The 25,474-nt window shown below is 37.2% G+C and overlaps 1 protein-coding gene across 2 annotated transcripts in view; it reads right to left on the bottom strand.

The window, feature by feature from the left end:
• E(z) (histone-lysine N-methyltransferase E(z)) overlaps positions 1-25,474 on the bottom strand; it is a 180,638-nt gene that overhangs the window by 74,716 nt on the left and 80,448 nt on the right. For both annotated transcript variants that reach the window (XM_067147736.2, XM_067147737.2), the window contains exon 7: positions 19,435-19,535. In XM_067147736.2, coding sequence (XP_067003837.1) covers positions 19,435-19,535 — 101 coding nt within the window. The remainder of the gene's footprint in view (positions 1-19,434; positions 19,536-25,474) is intronic.

Raw genomic sequence — 25,474 nt, 5'->3', positions numbered from 1 at the left:
GTTCCTTTAGATATTAGGTGGTTCCAGGGAAGTTTACTTTGATCATGTAAGATCGCGATGTATTTAGAGATGACTTCCCACTTCAATTTGAACCTGAAGAAGAAATTAGCTAAGTTAGATGTTGGAAGCAATGTATGGAAGTTACTGGAAACATTAGAATCGTTAAATGATGATTGACTCACCTTGAGCAGCATGTGAACGTGTTGTTACACAGACGGAGCCGGACGAAGTGTGTGAGCAACGGTAAAGGAGGCTAGGGGAACATCCAACATCCAACTTCCAACATCTAACTTAGCTAATTTCTTCTTCAGGTTCAAATTGAAGTGGGAAGTCATCTCTAAATACATCGCGATCTTACATGATCAAAGTAAACTTCCCTGGAACCACCTAATATCTAAAGGAACAAATGTCATTCACATAGACAGCATACAACTGTAAAAATTCACTTATCCCGGATGCACACAGACTGAATTATGTAACGAACAGCCGGAATTTTAAGAATTTTATATCATACCAATTGTATCATAATTTTATCGTATTTCATGTATCACCACATTAATTGTATGTTATTTTATAATGTGTTAAAATGTGTTTTAGATGTTTTAGGAATGTATATCTTGTTTTAATTTGTACTCAAGGCTGATGATGGCACATAGATGCCGAAACTGGTACCATTTGACTATTTGACATGTGATTAAATCACAATAAAACATCATTGTATTGAATAGGTGGACCTTGAAAAAAATTTAATTTTGTTGTAATCCCACTTCAATACGGAACCAATGAAATTCATAACTATAAGCACTTTCACGTAGTATCGAATTACGAAAAATAACAAACAAGCAAGCTGTATTGTGGATATCATCTGCGGAAACACAAGTTTTGAACAAACTGATTGCCGTTTCATATCAATTTTAATGTGCATGAAGGGTTTTCCGCCTTTTATACAAAAATCGGATATAACGACAATCCGTTATAGCGAGTCAATTTTTCGCTGTTATGAATTCTCACTATAATGGACTTCGACTGTAGTTGATCTAGGAAAATTATCATACGCCTTTTCAAGGTCCATAAACACAATAATTAGGTCTTTTCCTCTCTCCCAGTGTTTCTCTGTTGTGCTTCTTCCATCCCTAAAGCTATGTTGTTCCTCTTCTAAGATAGGCTCTAGTATATCCCTTACTCTAGCTTCAATGATCTCCATAATTTTAAGGCCGTTGATAAGAGGGTAATGCCTCTGTCATTTTCACTTTTCCTTCTACTCCCTTTCTTAAAAATAGGAACTATCACCCCTTTCATCCAATCTTCAGGTATTTTGTTATCCTTCCATATTGTTCTGAGAACTCTATACAGCCACTGTATTCTTCGCGGACCAGCAGTTTTAATCATGTCAGCTTTAACTTCATCAGCTCCTGATGACTTACCACATCTCATCCTATGGAGAGTTTGCTCTACTTCTGTCAATGTAATTGGGATATCTTCCTCTATTGTCTTCTGTCCTACATCCTCAATAGAGATCTCTTTAGGGCCATTTAGGAGCTTGTCAAAATACTGCCCCATTGTATCCGTGATATCTTTCATATTGCGAACTATATTCCCATCTGCTGTCTCCAGAGCAGTAATTGCTTCTTTATCTGATCTTTTACTCTTTACTATTCCATATATCATTTTCATATTCCCTTTACTGTCTTCTTCCAGTTTAGTTGTAAATTCTTTCCAACTTTTCTCTTTTTCTTCCCGTACAATTCTCTTGACTTCTAACTTTCTGTATCTATATTCCTTTGCCATCTCTTCCAATTTATTGTTGTCTATTCGGTCGCTGTTGATTCTTCTGTCAGACTTAGCCACATCAAGAACTTTTTTTGGCTTTATTCCTTTTCATTATGGCTTCTTTCACTTTATCATTCCACCAAGATGTTCTTTTCTCTCTCACTCTTCTGCTTGTTCTTCCACATATTTTATCTGCACTACCAACCAGACTTGCCTTAAAATCATTCCATTCTTCATTACCTTTCTTTGTGTTTGTTATTGGTATTTTAGCTCTGATTTCCTCTAGAAACTGCTGTTTGACTTCCACATCTTTCAATTTCCAGTCTTTAATTTGTGGTTTTTTTTCTTCTTGTTTACTTTAATAATAGGTTTGGTGGCTCTTAGGTCTGCAATGATGAGTCTATGGTCACTATCAAGGCTCTCACTAGGTATCATTTTATATCATGCACCTTTTCTCCACTTGACCTATCTGTGATGGTAAGGTCTATCACTAATCTGTACTGACCATCCCAGCTATATCTAGTCATCTTGTGGCTATCCCGTTTCTGAAACCACGAGTTCTTCACCAGAAGTTGGTTTCGTGTACATAGATCAAGCAGAAGTTCACCCTCTTCATTTCTATTACCAAATCCATATGGACCAATAATTCCTTCATAACCTGACCTATCAGTTCCTACCTGGGCATTAAAATCCCCAATTATCATTACGTTCCCTTCATCAATGATATCCTCTAGTTTTTCTAGGCAGCTTGCTTTTTGGTCATCGCTACAACCCTGCTGGGGAGCATAAACTTGGATTACAGTTTGAGGTTCTTCATTTAGGCATATTTTAGCTTTGATTAATCTCTCATTGATGAAGGAGACATCTGTTACACTATCAATGTCTTTATTGGAGTGTAAAACCAACTCCATTCCTCACCACTGCAGGATTACCACTCCAGAATAATTTATATCCATCCTCTAACATTCTTGTGTTGCAACCTTTCCATTTGGTTTCACTTAGCTCTAGGATGTGAATATGTCTACGGTTCATTAAATCCGTGATTTCGTTGCATTATCCTGTTAGAGTCACAACATTTAAGGTTCCAATCTGAAGCTTGTTTCTATGATCGGTTCTTCTCGTGCATCTTGAATGAACATTGGACATAAAATCGTCATTAGTTCCAAGAGTACTTGAAGTATTGTCGACATTCAGAATATGTTTCTTTCCGAAGCTCGTTTTCGTTTTGAAAGCAACTGCATTGTACTCCTGTACTGACTTGCTAGGCCTAATGTACTAGAGGATTTTCTTTCAGGGTGGTCTCCCTTAGCCTTTGGCAGTCCCCTGCCTCACTGCAAGTCAGCAGCTGATGAATTTGTGTGTTATTTCCCACACACAGGTCTCATCTTATCCATATTATATTAAATTATATTGTAATAAATATTAAGTACCATAAAGTGGGAGAATATCAGATGCAGGGGTTATTTCAGACGGCAAGGGTACTTTGTAGTTTTTAGGTTAGTAACAATGCATCCCAGTAGTCATTTCCTCCACGCTCTTTCCTGCCTACTATTTGAAAATTAGCTTAGCCTGCAGTTTTTAATGTGAACTGTTTTTTCCCGCATGTTAGAGTGCTGTGTGGTGTTTGTTTAAATATCGTGATTGTCACAAGTGATTTTAGTAGGAACTGAAAACTTCCACTGTTACAGTACTACAGAATTGCAACACAATATTTCCTTCTAAATCATGTCTTGGTAGCATTGAAATATTGCGTTACTTTAGCCTTCCTAACTACTGAAAGTTACATATGATAATTGGAGATAAATATGATTTATTAAACCACTGTATTCTCGTGTGTATAGGCTGCCAACAATGGACAAAGTGTACAATAGTCAAATAAAAAATGTAAAAGCTACAAAGCTGACAACTAACAGCATTAACAGCAGGCTGATTGAAGGAAGGCTAGAAATCAAGAATGTGGGTTATAATTATGCGAGATCTCACTATTCTCACTGAACTGCGTATAAGTATGACGAGGTCCAAAATCCTGTCCTTTGGTAAATTGAACCATTTCCAGAACTTGATGAAAGAAGGCTAGCACAGTACCACGAGCTCCAAGCATTAGCCCCATTACCTCGATCTCATCAAGGTGGTATTTGCCTTTGTAGTAACGTACTGCTGGATTGGATATGTTCCCTTTCTTGGTGTTTACTTCGTTGGGCTAGCCTAAATGATGTTCAAACCAAATAGTCGGGTCTGTTTTGTAGCCCTTCATGCTCATGTAGGCAATCATGTCTATTCGCTTGGAATTGCCAATACAGGATATAACGTGAACCTCTTCATGCACAACTAGTTGAGTTGATGCCAATACGGGATAAAAAATGAGATTTATAAGATGCTCTTCAAGCACGTTATAAGCTTTTCTATGAAGTTCCTCAGCAATGAAGGACCTGATTTTATGGTGGTGGGAGTTCCTTAATACACCACCAAATGAACAAAATCCAAGGACATGAGCCAGTGTTTCTTTCTCCCCGTGGCATCACTGACAGAGGTTACCATCCAAAGATTTGCCTGGAACAGTTCTGACTGCAGTAACATTGGTTGTCATTTTCAAAATCAAATCAAAATCTTTTTATTTGCAAATGAAGTGTCCACCTCAGTGGCAAATGGTACACTAAAATACATTATTGTCAAGCACTAAATTTTAGATTAACTAGAGAAGAAAATTTTCCTAGAATACAATATCATACAATTTATGCTAACAATTTTTTCTATTAAACACACAGCTCATCCTTAATAAATTTATATTGTTTACAAAATTCTACTTAGAATATCTCCTGTACTACTTACAAATATAGTCAACTGATATAGCCTACAGTATGTGGAATTACTTCAAATGATACTATACAACTGGTATAAGATTAATATTTACATTGCATTTATTTATTTACTTTTTTTTACCGTTCTGGATCCTAAGTAACATAACGACCTGCTGCGTCTTAACCATAGCCCCTTTTGCCACCACTTTTCAGAGTTCCTGAAGGGCCTTCACAGCTACCGTAGCGGTCCCAGGGCCCTCTAAGTCCCCACTGTACTTCACCCCTACAGGCAGTCCCCTACTTTGGCTGTCCAAAGTCCTTAGACCAGGGGATGGAATTAATTTATTCACACACATTTTTTAATTTACAATAACCTGCACTGGTCGAATGCCCTCTAACATTTCATTTTTCTCTGTTGCTGTTAATTCTCTTCTTGAATATCTGTACAGATTTTGGAAAAGGATCAAACACTACCCCTGGTAAACTGTTCCACTCCTTCACGCCCTTCCCAATGAATGAAAATTTACCCCAATCGCTTCTGCTAAAATTCCTTCTAATTTTATACTTGTGGTCAGTCCTGCCGATATAATTATTTTCCAACTGAAGCCTCTCACGGATATCTCTCCATGCTTCTTCTCCTGTATAGGCTCTATATAATCCTATAAGTCTAGTTTTCTTCCTTCTCTTAAAGTTTCCCACCCAAGTTCCTTTAACATTTCTGATACACTACTCTTTCTCCTGAAATCTCCTGTTACAAATCTTGCTGCTTTCCTCTGCACACCATCTAGTTCTTTTATTAGGTATTCTTGGTGAGGATCCCAAACATTGTTTGCATATTCCAATAATGGACGAACCATACTTAAGTAACTTTTCTCTTTTAATTTTTTGTTGCATCCTTTAAGTAGCCTCATTATAACATGTAATGATCTGTATGCTTTCCCAACTATGTCATCAAAATGACCCTTCCAGTGCAAATAACTTTCAAATCTCACACCTAAGTATTTGCACTTGCCATCTTTTGGGATAACTACCTCATCCAAAGTATATTCAAATTCAGCTTTAAAACTCCTGTTTGTAAAAGTTGTAACAGTTGATTTGCCTCCATTAACCTTCATATTATTTTCTTCAACCCATTGTTGGATACTCTCAAGGTCCCTTTGTAATTCTGAACAATCCTGAATGTTATTTATTTCCCTATAAACAATTATGTCATCTGCATACAATCTTATTTTTGATGTTATATTGTTCCCTAAATCATTTGGGTATATTAAGAAAAGTAACGGACCGATTATACTACCCTGTGCAATTCCCTTCCAAACTTTCTCTTCCTGAGATACATTATTTCCTACTTTGACTTTCTGAACCCTTGAATTTAGAAATGTTTTTATCCAACGTGTAACCCTTACGTCCAATCCTATTCCCTCCAATTTCTTTAATAATATTCCATGTTCCACTCTATCAAAGGCTTTGGAAAGATCTATGGCTATGCAATCTAACTGGCCTCCTGAATCCAACTGATCTGATATGTCCTGCTGAAATCCCACCAGTTGTGCCTCACAAGAAAATTTCTTTCTAAATCCATACTGGCTCCTCATGAGCCAATTTTTATCATCACATATCCCTCTAATGTACTTTGATATTAAACTCTCCAGTATTTTACAAACTGGTCAGGCTGATTAGTCTGTTGTTCTCTGGTTTCCTTTTATCACCCCTTCCTTTATAAATTGGTATTTTTAATCTGCTCAAACGGGCATACTTCTTCCACCATTTCTTTTACCACTCTTCTTATGACCCCCACGTCTTCCCAGTTCATGTTGCCACTGGAAGTCGGGCCGGGGTTCACCTCCACACCTCCTATGGCTAACAGTACCATAATCACCGCTGCCACCAGTATCATCTCTCCCATCATTCTTGTTTCCACTTTACCTCCTTTATTTCTAACTGTTTCCTTTTGCCATCTCCCCTGCCATCTTCCAATAGCTGCACAATATTGATCCACACCAATCATCTTCCTCTTCCCTCCCGTCTTACTTTTCCACTCATCGGTCACACTCCACACCGGCTCTACTGGCACCTCACTCAGCATGTCTGTCACCGAACGCTGACTAGGTTAGACTGATAAATTGGTATTATTATAGATTCCTTCCATTCCTTTGGTATTACACTATTATTTATGACATAGTCAAAGAGAAATTTTAAATAAGGCACTATGTACCACCCCATTGTCTTTAATACCTCCCCAGTAATTTGATCACTTCCTGATTTTAACAGCTTTGTGCCATTCACGGTAGGAAAGGCTTTTGTGACATGTTATCCAGCTGTTGGCAGGTGTACATTCTTTGTATAACTCCACTCCAATGCCTTTCTGAGGTAATACAGATCAAGCTACCATATCACGTTCTCTAAGTTCTTGACGAATTTTCCTTGGAGCGAGAAGGCTGTTCCACTGATTGTCACCTGATTGGTAATGTTCAGGAAATGCATATATGCTGTTATTTCATCAGACGGGGTCCGATTAGCAAATATGTAGGTGTTGGCAGCTTTAGCTTACGTATTGCAGGCATTAATGTATTGAATTGAAATTTCCCACGATGTTTTGAAAAGTCCAAGACCTTTGTACTTTTCATCAGGGTGTTAAGTGTTGTAGGGAATGTCAGTGGATAGAATATATATATTTTTTTACAATTTGCTTTACATCGCACCGACAAAGATAGGTCTTACGGTGACAATGGAATAGGAAACAGCTAGGAGTGGGAAGGAAGCAGCCAGAGAATTAAGGTACAGCCCCAGCATTTGCCTGGTGTGAAAATGGGAAACCACGGAAAACCAACTTCAGGGCTGCCGACAATAGGAATCGAACCCCGCTATCTCCTGGATGCAAGCTCATAGCCGCGTGTCCCTAACCGCACAGCCAACTCCTCTTCTTCTTCTTCTTCCCCTTTGTGCCGCTAGGCGTTGGGGCATTTCAGCCATTCATTAAATTTTCTTCTGTCATGCGCCATTCTCTGAACATCACCCAGGGTCTTCCCTCACTTCCTGATCAGTCCCAAGATGTACTCCTCCTATTCAATCCGTGGCCTCCCTCGTGTTCTCTTCCTGTTGGTCTTGCTCACTACACTTGCTTCCCTTTCCTTTCATCTTCCATTCTTTCTAAGTGACCAATCCAGCCCAATCCTCTCCTCTAGATGACATCCCTTATTGGCTCCTGCTGAAGCTCATCTCTCTCTGTGGTGTTTCTATTAGGGTCTCTTTTCGAGTTTTCCCAGCAACTTTCCGCAAATATCTCATCTCAGCAGCGACCAAACGACTCTTCAGTTTTTTATGCACCGCCGAACTCTCTGCACCATACAGGAGGGTTGGCAGGTACATGGCATGATATACCCGCATTTTTGTGTTTCTAATAATTTCTTCCTTACCTATGATTGTGTCGTTTATACCATAGTAAACTTGATTAGCTTTTCTAATTGTTGTTTTTTTCTACCTCTAATTTTCCATCCTCTCTGAAGATGGTGCCCAGGTACTCAATTTGTTCTACTTGCTCAATATACTCATTGTTCCACTTGATCTGAAGCTGTACTTTTTCTCCTTTAGTAAACTGCATGACCTTGGTTTTGCTTGCTTTCACTTCCATCCCATGATCCTGGAAGGCACAAGCCCATTTACTGAGAACTTGTTGGAGATTCTCCTCTTTCCCAGCTAAAATCAGAATGTCATCTGCATAGACCAAGGATTGGACCAAAGACTTTAATATTACTTATCTAGACTCACAGAGCGCGCTGATGCTATGCAGAATATTGAACACTTTCGCGCATCGCCATGTTGCGGGCACTTCAGCTTCAACTGCATGGTTAGCACGTGGTAATTTTTACAGTCCCTTGCATGTTTTTGATTTGAATCATGTCTGTTAGTGGATCTGCTGTAGTATTATATGTGACGGAGTGATACTATATTGTCAAATATCTTCAAGGAATGTGAGAGCTTGTACGATGCGCTAGTTAAATTTTTCGGTAATATTAAAGGGAAGTAAGTTAGGTCTTACGTGTGGAATGGAAAGGTACCGTATTCACCAGGGTGAATTCATGTGCAATCTTTACTTGTACAGATCGCTATCAGATGGGATCTGGTATTTCTTTTCAAATGTTGGTAGAAACTGAACTGTTATAAAATGACTTTCAATGGCCATAATCGAAAACTAAACAGGTTATAAGATGGTTGATTCAGACAACGTATGGACATTAAATTTAGAATTTTTAAGCTTCTTCTTTTCCCTCTTTGCCTCTTTCCAATTCATCGGGGATAATTTTTTAGAACTAAACAGCTGTTCTGAAAAAGCATACATATTTTCGTACAGACTGTGTACCGGTAATACAAGTTTGATAAACTACGGCCTAGAATATGTAAGATATGACTGATACAGCTTGATGAAACCCTTTTAATATTAGGGTAAGGTATTGCTTCAAATTATTATCAATTATCTGAAAAATGATTTATTGGTGTCTTAAGTTCTCCTAAATCCAAATCACACAGAAATGATCATTTAAGTTCTACTCACATCATTACGTTATGTCATATATATACCAAACCAAACAAAACCGAAAGGCCATGACCTACCAAGCGAGAGCTGCTCAGCCTGAAGGCCTGCAGATTACGAGGTGTCATGTGGTCAGCACGACGAATCCTCTCGGCCATCATTCTTGGCTTTCTAGACCGGGGCAACTATCTCACCTGCAGATAACTCCACAATTGTAATCACGTAGGCTGAGTAGACCTCGAACTAGCCCTAAGATCCAGGTAAAATTCCCTAACCTGGGCGGGGACTGAACCCGGGGCCTCGGGGTAAGTGGTAGGCACGCTACCCCTACACCGCAGAACCAGTATTTCATATTCAGAAAATGATAAATGTATCTGATATTTTAGAAAGATTTTTGCAGTTATGTGCTTTTTAAACAAACTGTTCAGAGACTTGAGTAAAATTTGCTGTAATGACTTATCAGTAGGGCCCGGATATTTTAAAAATGCATATACACATATATTTTGAATGTTAGTGCATACTTTGAGCTTTAGTGCATATACAGACATATTTTTCTCTTAAGTGTGACCGATTATCTAAGATTTCTGAACGAAATGAAAAATCTAATTAACTCCGTATGTTGTACATCCCTTGGCAACATGAGAAACTTCCCTGATCAAGGAAAATGCTTTCAGTGTTGGCAATACAAGCAGGTAGACGGATAATGACGCTTTTCACAATAGCTGTTTCCTTCTTTCTGACATTCCTCTTTCCTTCTCCATATAGTAGCATCCCGAAGTTTGCTTCAAAAAGTGTGTTCATCTGTTAACTTGCTCTTCGTCTACTGCAGTGTTTCAATACATTAAACTGTAAAAATTGCTAAAGATTTTGTCAAAAGAATGTTCCGAGCAGTCAGTGCCAGTGTTTAAGCATTACCCACTTACATCCGTTGACGTAGAACGATCATTTTTAGCATATAAATTAATTCTGGTGGACAACAAAGTTATTGACTCCTGAAAACATTGAAAAACTGCTGAAACCTACTGACATGCATCATTTTGCAAGGAATTAAACATGCTTATCAATTTAACGCTAAGTTAAAATAAAATAATGCGTCTGGTAAGTGTATTTTGTTTTATTTTTAGTGCATATGAATCCGGGCCCTACTTATCAGAGAGGAATGATAAGCTATGTACCGTTCATACAAATATTTTATTTCACAGGTTTCTTTTTTGTTCATACTGAAGATTATTCTTATCGGTACAGGAGTTTGTAAATATTTAACTAATGTGTTCTCCAGTCTGCTGAGAGACGGGTAATTTTTCTCTCGCGATATGTAATTGTACTTAAGTTGTACACCACTGTCATTTGAACATGTCTTCGTATTTTCAATAAAGCTAAAGTGTAGAGCCTAGGTTTCAATTACATGTATCTGTTCCGAATGTTCAAGCATATCAGTTACAAACATGACCCTTATATTAAAATGAGCGACATGATTATGTTTAAGTACCGCTAGGCCTATATACTGTTTTTTTTTTTTCTGTTTTCGGGGAGTGAATTTTGAATAGGAGGTATGTATATTTATTTCTGTTAGTAGTGTATTTTTCAGTCTTCTTATTCAGTCTGCTAAAGGTTTTCCTATTTTTTAATTTTCTTTTATGTGCGACCACCTATACGCTATCCGAAGGATTTGTGTAGACTGTTTAGTACAATGCAAAATGTGTTTGGTTTTTATTCACAAGTATTTTTTAAATTTTACCACAGTCTTGATATTATGTATATTTATTGCATATGTACATGGTAGTCTGTGTAGGCTGTCATTAATTTACCAGGGCAGGTGTTTTCATATGTACGAAATGTAAGTTAATGCATGAATTCCATACTACGGTCTCTTCAGCGAGCTGTGGAGTGCCCACAACATAGCAGTATGCGCATGGACATATCTTCCCCAGTCACATGCTTCTGCACAGCCAGCGGTATGGGGCCTTGGATTGGACATATAGTGGTCTCATGGCTAAGGGAGAAAACCCTGAAAGAAAATCTCCGCCTGTGTTAGGCTCAGCAGGTCAACAGAGGGATTACTGAAGAAGTTGCTTTTAAGAATAATACGAGCCTCAGATGTAGGAATTCACGACAACGACATCAGTTCGATACGAATGACGATTTACAGCCCGATGTTACACCAGCTACCCAAACCAAACTAAGACAAAGTATCAGAGTGGGAACATTAAATATTCTGACACTGACAAACAAAACTGAAGAGCTGGTTGACCTCATGGAAAGGAGGAAACTTCTGATCATGGGCCTGAGTGAAACAAAGTGGAAGAAAACTGGTCTGGAAATGAAGTAAGAGTTTAAGAATGGAGTAAGAATTTTAATATATAAAGACATAGATGCTTGCAGTGAAGCTAGTTTGTTAGTGTTGTTCGCTTTTCTACACAGAGTTGTAATTTGATTTTTGACTTTTCTGTATTGTTCTTGGCTTTCTGTCATGTTTCCTCTCCTGTACTGATTTCTCGTCACTATTAGATCCAATATTTCTCTGGTAATCCATGGTTTTCTTGGTTCCAATCTCCTTGTTCCCAGTGTTTCATGAACTACACTTAGCAAATCATCTTTTATAGTATCCCATTCCAATTCATTTCCTTTTGTTAATTTGTTTGTTTTATGTACATAAACATCCATAGTTTGATGCTCTTTTAACTTGGCTAGAATACAATACAATAATACAATAATTAAAGGAAGCTGCAAAAATTGGGTATATGGTACAGAGACTTATGTAATAATATATAAGTCCGGGGTTCATTAGTCTTAAAATTTACATACCTAAATAGACTGGCCCACTCTTCCTGAATGTTTAGAACATACCTATCCATTATTTTAATTACTTTTTTGTAAATATGAAATGATAAACTAAAACAACAAAACTATTGTCTATCACCTGATATCGACAGAAAGGATGTGTGATTGTAGCTAACTCCATCAGACAATTGGAAACAATTCACAAACAGTGTCAACAATCACAGAAAGAATACAGTAATAAAAAGGTGACACAGCAAGAACTTTGAATTTGACAAGTTATGCATGGTTGACAGGCCAGAAATTGGGTTAAGTGAGCCACCAAAGTTTGTGGTGCTTTATATCTGATATTTATGAAGAAAAATAAATCCTGCATTTATCTATGGTATGAAGTACTCACATAACTACTGTAAGTTGATTATAATCCAGGATGCAATCATATTTGCTTCCTGATACAATGCACATACAATATTCTAATTGACTTCGCCTGAAAACATCAATATCTCGATGTTTAAAAAACACAAAAACAAATGAAAACATGAGAAAGCTATGTACGATAGGGTAGCCAACATAGAAATTAAGTTCCAACAATAGCGCATTTCAACATCTTCCTTGTTGGGCAAACACTGAAAAACAATGTAAATCTTTTCTGAAATACAAATTAATGGTACGCTGCGCAAGTGCATTTCTGTAAGTTGTCGAAATAAAATCTTCTATTACACCCACTGCATTCACAACATTTTCTGGGGCATTGCTGGTAGAGATGACACTGTCCAGAATCGATATGGTAGAGATGACACTGTCCAGAATCGATAAGGCTGTCATTTTGCTCCTTTAGCCAGTGGGCACATGAAAAGACTCAGTTTCCGATCTTTCGTCTGCTTGCGATTCCATTATAAACAAATTTAGAGTCTACGAAACTTGAACAAAAATAACTCCGCGTCCGTATCATACGTGTACCTCACGACAATAATAAGGCTCATTGCCAACGCGATAAAAAACAGTAACAAAGAAGCAGCAATAAAAGCTTTAATTCCTCAAAAACTGAAGTAGGGCCAACCTACTATTCTGGTGCGTATGCTGCAATGAGGGATATGAGACAGTCGCTCATTGTCATTAATTGTCTTCTACAATGACTTTATTTGTTAGCTATTCTACAGCAACCAGATTACAGTACTGGTTTCAAATTACATAGTTTAGGGGCCTGATGAGAACTTCAAATTAGATATTAACCGTGTTTCAAATTAATCGATCGAAATAACAAATGAAGGCCTATATTTGTATTTGGGGAATGGCATTTACTTTGAAATACGCATATTTCGAATTAACCGACTTCGAATTAAAGAGTTTTCACTGTATATGGTTTGAACAGGAGGATACTATGCAAATTAAATATATTTTATATAAGAGTTAGCTGTCAATATGGATAATATGAAGTTTATATCATTTGATGTGTGCATTTTATGTCGTGTATGTACGGGTACAGTGAAAGATATAGGCTATCCAACATTTCCAAAGATGAGAGTATTAAAAGGCATTAAAAAAGACAGGAGAACCAATATGAAAACCTTCCCCACTGGGGCTTATTAAATAACAGCACATCGAAAGGTGTGTAAAACACCAGACAACAAATACGAAAACATTTTCATTGGAGCTCATAAAAGTATCAACGTATTATTGAAGATCACACTCTTTCTAGAAAAAAAAAAAAATGTTAGTTGAAGCCTTATATTTCGGACCAGTGGATTTGCTGGTTACATTCTTGGAACAACAAATTATCTGGAGGTTAAACTTGGCCATGTGTGAGAGAATGACTTTGACTGCCATCTTGAATGCAACAACATTTCGATCGACTTGAGTCGAAACTCGAAAAAGCGAGTTTCAACACGTGCCACTGCTGAAAGATACAGATGCCTGTCCACGTCCCGGGTTTTAATTTTTCCTTCATGAGTAAGTGATTTCATGACTTTTTCAGTATATGCAGCACTCTAGTCAACTTAACAAATTATGTTCCTTACCATAGGTAGGCTATCACGCAACAAATTTTCGATAACCTTCAATATATCACTCACACAGAATTAATTTCTATTAACACAATTTAAACTTTTTTTGCTATTGGCTTTACGTCGCACCGACACAGATAGGTCTTATGGTGACGATAGGATAAGAAAGGCCTAGGAGTTGGAAGGAAGTGGCAGTGGCCTTAATTAAGGTACAGCCCCAGCATTTGCCTGGTGTGAAAATGGGAAACCACGGAAAAGCATCTTCAGGGCTGCCAACAGTGGGATTTGAACCCACTATCTTCCAGATGCAAGCTCACAGCTGCGTGTCCCTAACCGCATAGCCAACTCGCCCGGTAGAATTTAAACTACAACCAAACCATATAATGGTCTCAAATGACAATACCAATATGTACGCAAGCATCCCTATAAATATTACAAAAACGAACCTTTCTAAAAACAGTAACTTAAGCATATTTGAAATAACCGACTTCATTAAATTATTGAGCTTTGTTTTGAACAATAACTATTTCACCATCAACAACAAAATTTACCATCAAAAGGGACTGCCAATAGGAGATCCCATTTCGGGCATTTTAGCTAACATTTTTATGGATAATCTAGAAGCTAATAAAATAGTAAATAAAATCAATGGTCTCCACTTATGATTAAGATATGTGGATGACATGTTCGCCAGCATCGATAAACAGCAAAACAACTGCGATAACATTTTAAAGTTCCTTAATGGACTCATTACCTTCATAAAGGACGATGAAATCAACAACTCTTTAAATTCCTAGACGTAACCATAAATAGAGCCAGTAATAAATTCACATTTCAAATCTATAGAAAACCCACCTTTGCCCCCTTGACCATATAAAAGGAATCTTTGCAACCACATTCCCACAAATTAGCAAACTTTTACAGCTTCATCCATACAGCGTTCAAAATTCCTCTTTCTAACGGGAGCCAAAAAAAGAACTACAATATATTAGAGAACTGGCTAGACTTAATGGCTACAAATCAGACATGGTTAGTAAAATTATAAACAAAATCAAGATAAAAACTGCACCTAATTTTACCCCGGAAAGACCTTAAAAAAACTCAGTTTTGCTGCGTTTACCTTCACAAATCCAGCTCTATAACAGATCACCAATCCGATTAAGAAACATGGCGTCAACATTATATTTAAAACCCGTAATAAACAGAAATATATTCTTTAATTCCTATACAGTAAATTCAACACACAACTGATACGGGATTTATAGACTCAAATGTGTCCACTATAAATATTCTTATGTGGGGCAAACAGGGCGCAGCTTTCAAACGAGATACTTAAAACATTACAATGCATCTAAGAACAACAAATACTCCGCTATGAGTATTCATATGAAAGAAACGGGACGTAGCTTCACCACTATAGACCAGGACCCTCAGATATTAAAGATTATTAATAGGGTAGTTTAATGACTGAAGTTGAAAACACCTATATAGTTTTTTAGACCAGCATCAAAATCTAAATGACATCATAGAAACAAAGAGCCCAGTCACTGAGCAAATTCCTAACTTACTGTCATTTCTTAACATAAACAATAACAATTTTTTAAAAATCTTCAACTATAAATCCAGTATTAATACCCCTATATCAACAGCAGCTAATGTCCCGTCACCCAGCCACACCCCTTGCCTAAGCGCACCAACAGTGATCTTATCGCCCCACCCACCCCTCTTCACCCGACACACTCCCCGCCAATAATGACACACCCCTACAATACGAGGAATAGAGGTAAAGTGACTGTCAGACCACCACACACAAGCAACGCTGCTGGACATCTCACCTAAGTCTAAAGGGTAAGTGCAAAGAGGATTAATTCCACTAGTGAACAATCCGAATTGTAACAACTCGCACACTTTTTTTTGTCTTATTTCACAGACTTCAACACAAATCACAAGCCATTTCATTTACATCTAAGAATCCAGTTGAACTCCTCTTCAGACTTACATGGATGCTAACTCCATAAGCTTCATGACATAGGCAGCATACTGCATATTCAATGAGAAGATGGAATAATCTGTTATATGAATGAGACTTGATCAAAAACATCCTCTACTAGCTATCTTGCCATCTAACCGGAATCTTCACTTCGAATATTATTAATAAAGACTCGTTTCAATAATAACGGAAAGGTTTTAATCTATAAAAGATTTTAACTAATCCACAAATCATTTTAAGCTGAATGTATTGATTTCTTGTATATACTAAAAAATCTGTGTAAATATTTTGATTTTCGTTTGACTTCAATTGCCAACCCAGTATCAACATTATGAGTGTTAATATTATTTTAGATTATCTTCATTAGATGGGAACACAAATATGATATCCCATTATATCTTTAAAACAGGATTAACCAATTCAATCCAAATAGACCATAATGTTCTTATACATCAATGTAAATTCATCATCATCATCATCATCATCATCATCATCTGCAGTTTCCAGCTGTTGGCCAGGTTTGCTTATCAATGTAAATTATTGTAAACAATTAGTTTTTAAGAATAGTTTTAATATAACATTCACTTCAGAGCTCTGACTTAGAGGCAGGCATCATCAGCCATAGAATTTATGGCTGATGATGCCTGCGATGACAGGTGAAACATGTACCATTACAACCCTAATAGAATGATTATATCATAGTCTTAAAGACTTTAAAGTACTGAACAGGTGGTCTTCAATAAATTAAGTAAAAATAATGTAATATATTGAATTTCAATTCGGTCAATAATGAGATTATTCACTTGTAATTCTGAATAAAATGTGAAATACAAGCACAACCAAGTTTAATGGGTTATTCAGCAATATCACTGAAAATCGGCAAGTAAAATGTTTCCTGAGGCTGACGAATTGCTCTCTGAAGCTGTAACTTACCCCGTAAAGTTCAGGAATTCAAGGCCTTTTACGGATTTTGCACAACTTTCCCCGACCTACCTCCTGGAGCGAGGCCTCTTATCAATAATCAATACCACGTTCCTTACACAAGAGATTACAAAGAATATTTTCAGGGCTAGTAAAAATGTGATCGTACTAAGCAGTAATAGCAAAATTTTGTGACGTGATAAGCGAGGTATTTTATACAGATTTAATACAACATCAATTGGGACTTCGAATTTATGACCTGCAATACGAGAAAATGTCTTAATGAGGAAAGCACTAATGAGGTTCCACTGTATATCTCCTGGAGTTATACTACAATACTGATAATAAGATAAGAATTTTCAACTCTATTAAAGCACACAAACTCTCTCTTCAATTTATTACAAGCATATAATAGCTTTAAAACTTTGCTGGTAAAATAATGTATTTTCTCGAATAATTAACGCCCTTGCATAATTTACACATCCCAATATTTTTTGGGTCCAAAGTGGAGAAAAAGAAATGTTCCCATATTTGACGCACCCAATTTTTCAAATGTCCATCATGCAGCTCCGGATGTATTTTGAAATAAAGATGTCAACTACTCGAGTGGCAGGCTTCCTATAGCGAAACCGGGCATTCCAAATACTGGGCAACATGCTGTTATCAAATGGAAGGAAATACCAGTGCACTAGTTCAGTGAGTGAATAAGCGCAGAAGTGACTAGTAACACTCTATTCCAGTCTGGTACAAACATATTTTACGAGTGTTTCGGCTGCGGTACATATGTTTTCTGTGATCTCAAAACTGTTTATTAATCTACTATGAGCAAGTATTCGAGTAATACGGCATCGTATAAACTCGCAGTGATCAGTTATGCCAAAACATACGGGAAAAGAGCAGTGGGCCGCAAGTATTCAGTGTCTGAACGCAATGTGCGCTACTGGCAGAAACAGAAAATTGCACTTCAAGCGACCAACAAGTCTCGCAATTGTGCAGACCAAGCAAGTTTCTGCAAGTAGAGAAGGATCTATTTAAATATGTGATTTCGTTATGCAACGATGGATATGCTGTTTCTCACGAAGACGAGACGGGGACGAGAAATAGCTGCAGCACATGGAATCAGTGTCTTAGATTTTAAGGTTAGCTGAGGCTGGATGATTAATTTTATGAAGAGAAACTGGCCCTCTCTTCGACAAAGAACAACATAACAACATTATGCCTAAGAATGCCGAATGATTTCAACCAAAAAGTAATAATTTTCACCGCTTTGTGATTGAGAAGTGTAAAGTTAAGGAATATTTGCTCTTCCAAATAGGGAATGCAGATCAGACGCCAATAAGTTCTGACATGCTGCAAAGTCAAACAATCGATACGAAAGGGACATCAATTGTTATCGTACGCAATACGGGAAGTGAAAAACAATGATGCACTGTAATGCTTGCTGTAACAGCTGATGGTAGAAAGCTTGCACCTTACGTTTTCTTAAAGTGAAAAACAATGCCGAGGGTAAAATTTCTGCATGGAATCCACATTCGTATCCAGGAAAAAAGGTGGATAGACATGTCACCCGTACAAGATTGGATATGAACGGTGCCTGGCTCTTCTCGTAATGGACAGTTATTGTGGCCACCTGGAGGAAGACACTAAGAAGCTAATTATTGGAAATCATGAAAACCGATTTGGCAATGATTCCTGGTGGACTAACGTTGGTACTTCAACCCTTGGATGTTTCGATAAATCAAACATTCAAGGCCAATGTTCGAAAACTTTATCAGTGCTGGTTGGCAGAAAGTGTGCACCAACTTACCTCAACAGGCAAGATTCGGAAACCACCTGGTGGAACTACTTTGTGAGTGGATATTGCGTGCTTGGGACATGATTTCTTCAAAAGATGGGAGTGAAGATGATTTCTTATAGAGAGATGTGAGCAGTGATAACAGTAGCATCGGTTCTTCCTCCAGTGCTGGTAACGAACTAGAAGACGCTACCCTATAAAAGATAAGACTTTTCATTTTTGCCGGTAGGTTATTATTATGTATGTTTAGTCCTCAGCCCGAAGGCTGGTTGGATCCTCAACAGCTCACTGGAAATGCATGCAACAACCGACCCTATGAGCAATATTTTCACACCATTCATAGCAGGGACTGGCTGCAGAAGTAATGGCATTACTAGTATCACTCATACCTCAGTCACTTTCATTTTGTCAAAGCCAAGGATAAAGCTGAGACAGATCAATGTGTACTTACATGAATTGAACTTTTATTAGTTCTTATTTATTTCACTTCATGTTGTATCGTCAGCTCGTAATGGGAAGAGAACTTTCGAGTGTCGGTACTTCAAATCTGTCTCTCCAACTTAACTTAGTACCCTATCTGACTTTCAGAAAGAAAAGCACGCCGTAATTTTACGCCAAATGACTATAACCGCTAATGAGTTGAACCAATTGTGTGTGTGTATTTCATGTATTCTTTTAAATGTAAATAAATTGTAAATAATTTTTTAAATATCTGAATTCCTTGAATAATTTACGCATCCAAATTTTTGCCTTTTTTTTTTTGTCAAAAAAGTGTGTTAATTATGCGAGAAAATACGGCACATATTTTTAATACAGTAGTTTCAACTATTCTACAAATTTCAACTTACAAGATGCATGTAGCAGTCTGGACCGCATGGCTCAGCAAATGGCTTTAAATCAGGACCTTTTCGTTTTTGGAGATTAGGTCCAGGGTGATATGCTTGAAGACCTGTAACAGTTTACCAGCAGTAACAGAAAAATATCAACAAAGTAGTTCACAATATAGCTGAGAGGAAGATGTAGAAACGTGGTCTAAATGTTGGACAAAAAAAGAGCATTTTTCCTTGTGTAATTTCACAACACACATTCTTTCCTGAATTGGAACAAGACAAGATGATATACTGTTTTAAGTATTATATTAAATCTTAATTGGTATTAGACCTAATTAGTACTGTGATATAATATTTGCTGTGTTATGCTTCATGTTGTTTTTAATCTGACTTCTGTGTCAGAATATTCTAGTTAATGTTTCACATCACCATCATCATCCTTCCAAGTATTGGGCCATGTGGCCTGTTACGATCTTGCATTTTCTTTCCATCGCTTCATTCGACGTCTTATAGATCTGTGTCCTCTTGGTTGGTAGCGCAGTATCTCCTCTGGTAGTCTTCCATATTCCATCCTTTGAACATGATGTTTTCAGTTTTGTTGGTAATCATAGATGTAATTGATTACCGGTTTCACATTAAGTCCCTTAAGCACATCTTTATTTCAAAATCAAATCAAAATCTCTTTATTTGCAAATGAGGTGTCTACCTCGGTGGCAAATGGTACACTAAAATACATTATTGTCAAGCACTAAATATTAAATTAACAAGAGAAGAAAATTTTCCTATAATACAATATTATACAATTTACGCTAACAATGTTTTCTATTAAACACACAGCTCATCCTTAATAAATTTTTATTGTTTACAAAATTCTACTTATAATATCTCCTGTACTACTTACAAATATAGTCAACTGATATACAGTATGTGGAATTACTTCAAATGATACTATACAACTGGTATAAGATTAATATTTACACTGCATTTTTTTTATTTACTTTTTTTTTTTTTTTTTTTTTTTTTTACCCGTTCTGGATCCTAAGTAGCATAACGACCTGCTGCGTCTTAACCATAGCCCCTTTTGCCACCACTTTTCAGAGTTCCTGAAGGGCCTTCACAGCTACCGTAGCGGTCCCAGGGCCCTCGAAGTCCCCACTGTACTTCACCATTACAGGCAGTCCCCTACTTTGGCTGTCCAAACTCCTTAGACCAGGGGATGGAATTAATTTATTCACATACATTTTTTTTTTACAATAACCTGCACTGGTCGAATGCCCTCTAACACATAATTTATTTTCTCTGTTGCTGTTTATTCTCTTCTTGAATATCTGTACAGATTTTGGAAAAGGATCAAACACTACCCCTGGTAAACTGTTCCACTCCTTCACACCCTTCCCAATGAATGAAAATTTACCTCAATCGCTTCTGCTAAAATTCCTTCTAATTTTATATTTGTGGTCAGTCCTGCCGATATAATTATTTTCCAACTGAAGCCTCTCACGGATATCTCCCCATGCTTCTTCTCCTGTATAGGCTCTATATAATCCTATAAGTCTAGTTTTCTCCCTTCTCTTACTTAAAGTTTCCCACCCAAGTTCCTTTAACATATCTGATACACTACTCTTTCTCCTGAAATCCCCTGTTACAAATCTTGCTGCTTTCCTCTGCACACTATCTATTTCTTTTATTAGGTATTCTTGGTGAGGATCCCAAACACTGTTTGCATATTCCAATAATGGACGAACCATACTCAAGTAACTTTTCTCTTTTAATTCTTTGCTGCATCTTTTAAGTAGCCTCATTATGACATGTAACGATCTGTATGCTTTCCCAACTATGTCATCAAAATGACCCTTCCAGTGCAAATTACTTTCAAATCTCACACCTAAGTATTTGCACTTGCCATCTTTTAGGAAAACTACCTCATCCAAAGTATATTCAAATTCAGTTTTAAAGCTCCTGTTTGTAAAAGTTGTAACAGTTGATTTGCCTCCATTAACCTTCATATTATTTTCTTCAACCCATTGTTGGATACTTTCAAGGTCCCTTTGTAATTCTGAACAATCCTCAATGTTGTTTATTTCCCTATAAACAATTATGTCATCTGCATACAATCTTATTTTTGATGTTATATTGTTCCCTAAATCATTTGCGTATATTAAGAAAAGTAATGGACCGATTATACTACCCTGTGCAATTCCCTTCCAAACTTTCTCTTCCTGAGATACATTATTTCCTACTTTGACTTTCTGAACCCTTGAATTTAGAAATGTTTTTATCCAACGTGTAACCCTTACGTCCAATCCTATTCCCTCCAATTTCTTTAATAATATTCCATGTTCCACTCTATCAAAGGCTTTGGAAAGATCTATGGCTATGCAATCTAACTGACCTCCTGAATCCAACTGATCTGATATGTCCTGCTGAAATCCCACCAGTTGTGCCTCACAAGAAAATTTCTTTCTAAATCCATACTGGCTCCTCATGAACCAATTTTTATCATCACATATCCCTCTGATGTACTTCGATATTAAACTCTCCAGTATTTTACAAACTATACTGGTCAGGCTGATTGGTCTGTAGTTCTCTGGTTTCCTTTTATCACCCTTTCCTTTATAAATTGGTATTATTATAGATTCCTTCCATTCCTTTGGTATTACACTATTATTTATGACATAGTCAAAGAGAAATTTTAAATAAGGCACTATGTACCACCCCATTGTCTTTAATACCTCCCCAGTAATTTGATCACTTCCTGCTGTTTTTCCTTGCTGAAGCAGTTGGATTTCTCTGAAAATATCTTCGTTTGTGAATGAGAAGCTTCTTGTTTCCCTCTGTCTCTCTCCCTCTCTATCTTCTTTTTCGGTTTCCAACTCTTGACAATCATCTACTGAATCTCTAAATTCCCTACTAAATAGGTTTGCTTTCTCAGTATCTGTTAAATAGTGTTCACCCTCTTCTCCCACCATTGTAGGAATTTGGATTCCTTTTCCTTTGTGATTCCTGATATATGAATACAGCTTTTTCCATTTCCCTTTGTGGTCATTACCTTCTTGAAGTATGCCATTCATATAATTCTATTTTGCATCCTTTTTCACTCTATTCAGTTCCCTCATTAGCTGTTTTTTAGTTTCTCTACTCTCCCTACCCTCTTTGATTTTCCTGTTTACTATTCTACATTTTCTTTTTAATTTTCTTATTTCCCTTGTATAATAAACAGGGTCTGAGGTCATTTTACCCTTCTTAACAGGTACAAATCTCTTCTCTCCTTCCCAAATGATTCCTTTAAATTTAGCCCAAAGTGTAACCACGTTACTCCCTTCACTTATCCAACAACTGAATTGTGATTTAAGGTAAGTCCCAAATTCATCAACTTTAGTTTTTCTGTACAATTTCTTGTCTTGTGTAACCCTCTTATTAAGCCTTTTTGGTACGAGTCCTACGTCCATTATTACAGTCTTATGGTCTCCTATTCCTTCAATTACCATGGTTTAACCAAGAATACATCTAGTAAGTTATTGAGACGAGTCGGTTCTTGTACTACTTGTGCAAATCCTTCCTCCCAAATTAACTTATTTGCCAGTTTCTGTTCATGGGCTTCACTTGCAGCTCCATTCCATTCAACTTCAGGCAAATTTAGATCTCCCCCAATTATTACCATATGATTATTGTTTTTACGAGTATAATCTATTATTTTCTCAAAGATTTCCATGTCTCTTTCCTCTCTTCCAGGCCTGTATGTTCCTATAATTCCCACCTCCTTCATATTATCACAAACTAATTTTATCCCTAATATTTCATCCCTTTCATCGGTAAACCATTCATGTGAACAGTAAGTTTCCTTCACCAGAATAAACACCCCCCCCCCCCCTCCCTTTTTATCTCCTCGGTCTCTACGATAGACTGTGTACCCTTCTGGAAATACTTCTCTATTATCCACCCCTTCTTTCAACCACGATTCCACTCCTATCACCACATCAGTCTCATAAGATTCCATCAATGTACCGAATTTTAATTGTTTATTTACTACACTTTGACGGTTTACCAAGAGCAATCTCAGACCCCCTTCCTCCCTAAAACTTGACTGTTGCAATTGGGTAACTTGAAATTCCTTACTATCCTGAGTTTCTTTTTCTAGTTGACTGAGCCAGCTTGAAGTACAGCTGGCTCTTTCTACTAGTTTTCCTGGTCAGTATTATAACTCAAGGGAGTTGCCTGTTTTTCAGTACATATCTTAAGATTAATAAAATCTAGAACAATATTTGCTATCTTTCGTTTACCTGAATTGTTTAGATGGAGGCCATGTTTTGTATAACAGTATCTCTCAAAACTGCTGCATTCAATAACCTGAGTATTCCGAAAATGTTTACAAATTTTAACAATATCTGTATTGACCTTGTCCACTTCAATTTTCACACACTCAAATCATGCCTGTGGGGCACGTTCACTACAAAAACGTTAGTGTGGGTCAACTTCCCTAGTGTATGTTTAAGTTGTGATCTTACATTCTTGGCGTCGTCGTGAGCTACGTCGTTTGTCCCACCGATGTTAATCACTGCATCGCCGCTCCCGAAGTTCCTAGTTGCTGCTTCTACGTTTTCCACAACACTGCTGATAGAAGCTCCTGGATATATTTCTCCAGTTGCTGCTATATTCTCGTCGTTAATCACTCCCGCAATTCCCCTTCCTTGGCTATCACCAAACACAGCTACCTTCGCTGATTTAGGCTTAACTGGGTCTTGAATCTGAATTCTAGGCCTAAATTTTAAACTCAGCACGGCAACGGCAGCGGATTGCGATGATTTGGTTTCACGCGCGCGATCACTTTCTTCTAGAATTAAATTATTTAGGGCAGAAAACCTATTTCTGATGTTTATTTCCGGAAATTCAGTTGTAGATTTCTTCTTAGCCGGCCATCCACGAACTACTTGACACCATGTGCTCGAGTTTGTTACTTGTACCGGTATATCACTCGAAGAATGGTCAGTCCCAAATTCTAGCGATCGCAGTCTTTCTTTTAATTCTTGATTTTCAACTTTAAGAGTCTCATTGTCCTTTTTTAGAATATTTATAATTTCGAATGCACTTTTATATTCCTCATCGACTGTTTTCGGTGCTTCGTCAATGCCGTCCCCAACAACAACATTCCGAACACACTGCTCACAAATCCAGTCAACATTTTCATTAGTTTTTACGTCTCTAGGGCAATTTCTGCACTTATAATGCCACCATCGATCACATGAATCACACAACATTCCATTTTTCACTAATCTTCGACATTTTCCGCACTTTTCGTCACATTTTACGGTTAATTTACTCGGAGAATAAAACACTACATCGTCATTACCGGGCGCCATTTTGAAAAAAAAATGATACTATTTTGTATAGCCTGCTGTTCTGTGCATGAACATCATTTCATGTGCTGTAATTCTGGAAATGTCTTGAGTTCTTATTGTCCATGCCTCATCTCATAGCAAAAGGTTGGTCTGGCTAAAGTGTTATAAAGACGTAAGCGAGTGTGTTTTTGGACAAGAGATGGCTTCATAATGTGATTTATAATTCCTGTTGTTCTGGTAAACACAGTTATTTTTGCAGATATATCCAACATTTTATGAATCTAAACAGATTTTACAGATTTTACCCTTAAAGGCCAATATTTTGCTCTTTTCTGGAGAAATGATCATATCGAATTTTGAAGATACTTTCTGGAGATTAAATGCTGACCATTGAAATCATCTTCTGATGCTGCTACCAATGTATCATCAGCAAAGAGTTTGGCATCTAGATGTGTGCGATATCTGCTGACTGGCATTGATCCATGCCTATCATGCCTCCATTCCTGCATTATGCTGTTCATATAGATTATGAACAACAAATGAGAAAGTCCACAAACTTGTCTCACACTTCTGCTGATATGTTTTACATATAAGTAACAATTGTCATGAACACCGTTTTATTTTTGCTAGTGGTTTAATGTCATACTAACACATCAGAGGTTTTCGGTGATGCAAGGATGGGAAAGTAGCAGCCAAGGCTTTAATTAAGGTGCAGCCCAGCA

The sequence above is a fragment of the Anabrus simplex genome, chromosome 5 (assembly GCF_040414725.1).
Source record: "Anabrus simplex isolate iqAnaSimp1 chromosome 5, ASM4041472v1, whole genome shotgun sequence".
Classification (NCBI taxonomy): domain Eukaryota; kingdom Metazoa; phylum Arthropoda; class Insecta; order Orthoptera; family Tettigoniidae; genus Anabrus; species Anabrus simplex.
Note: the sequence above shows the minus strand (reverse complement) of the source record. Positions and strands in the feature narration are given on the sequence as shown.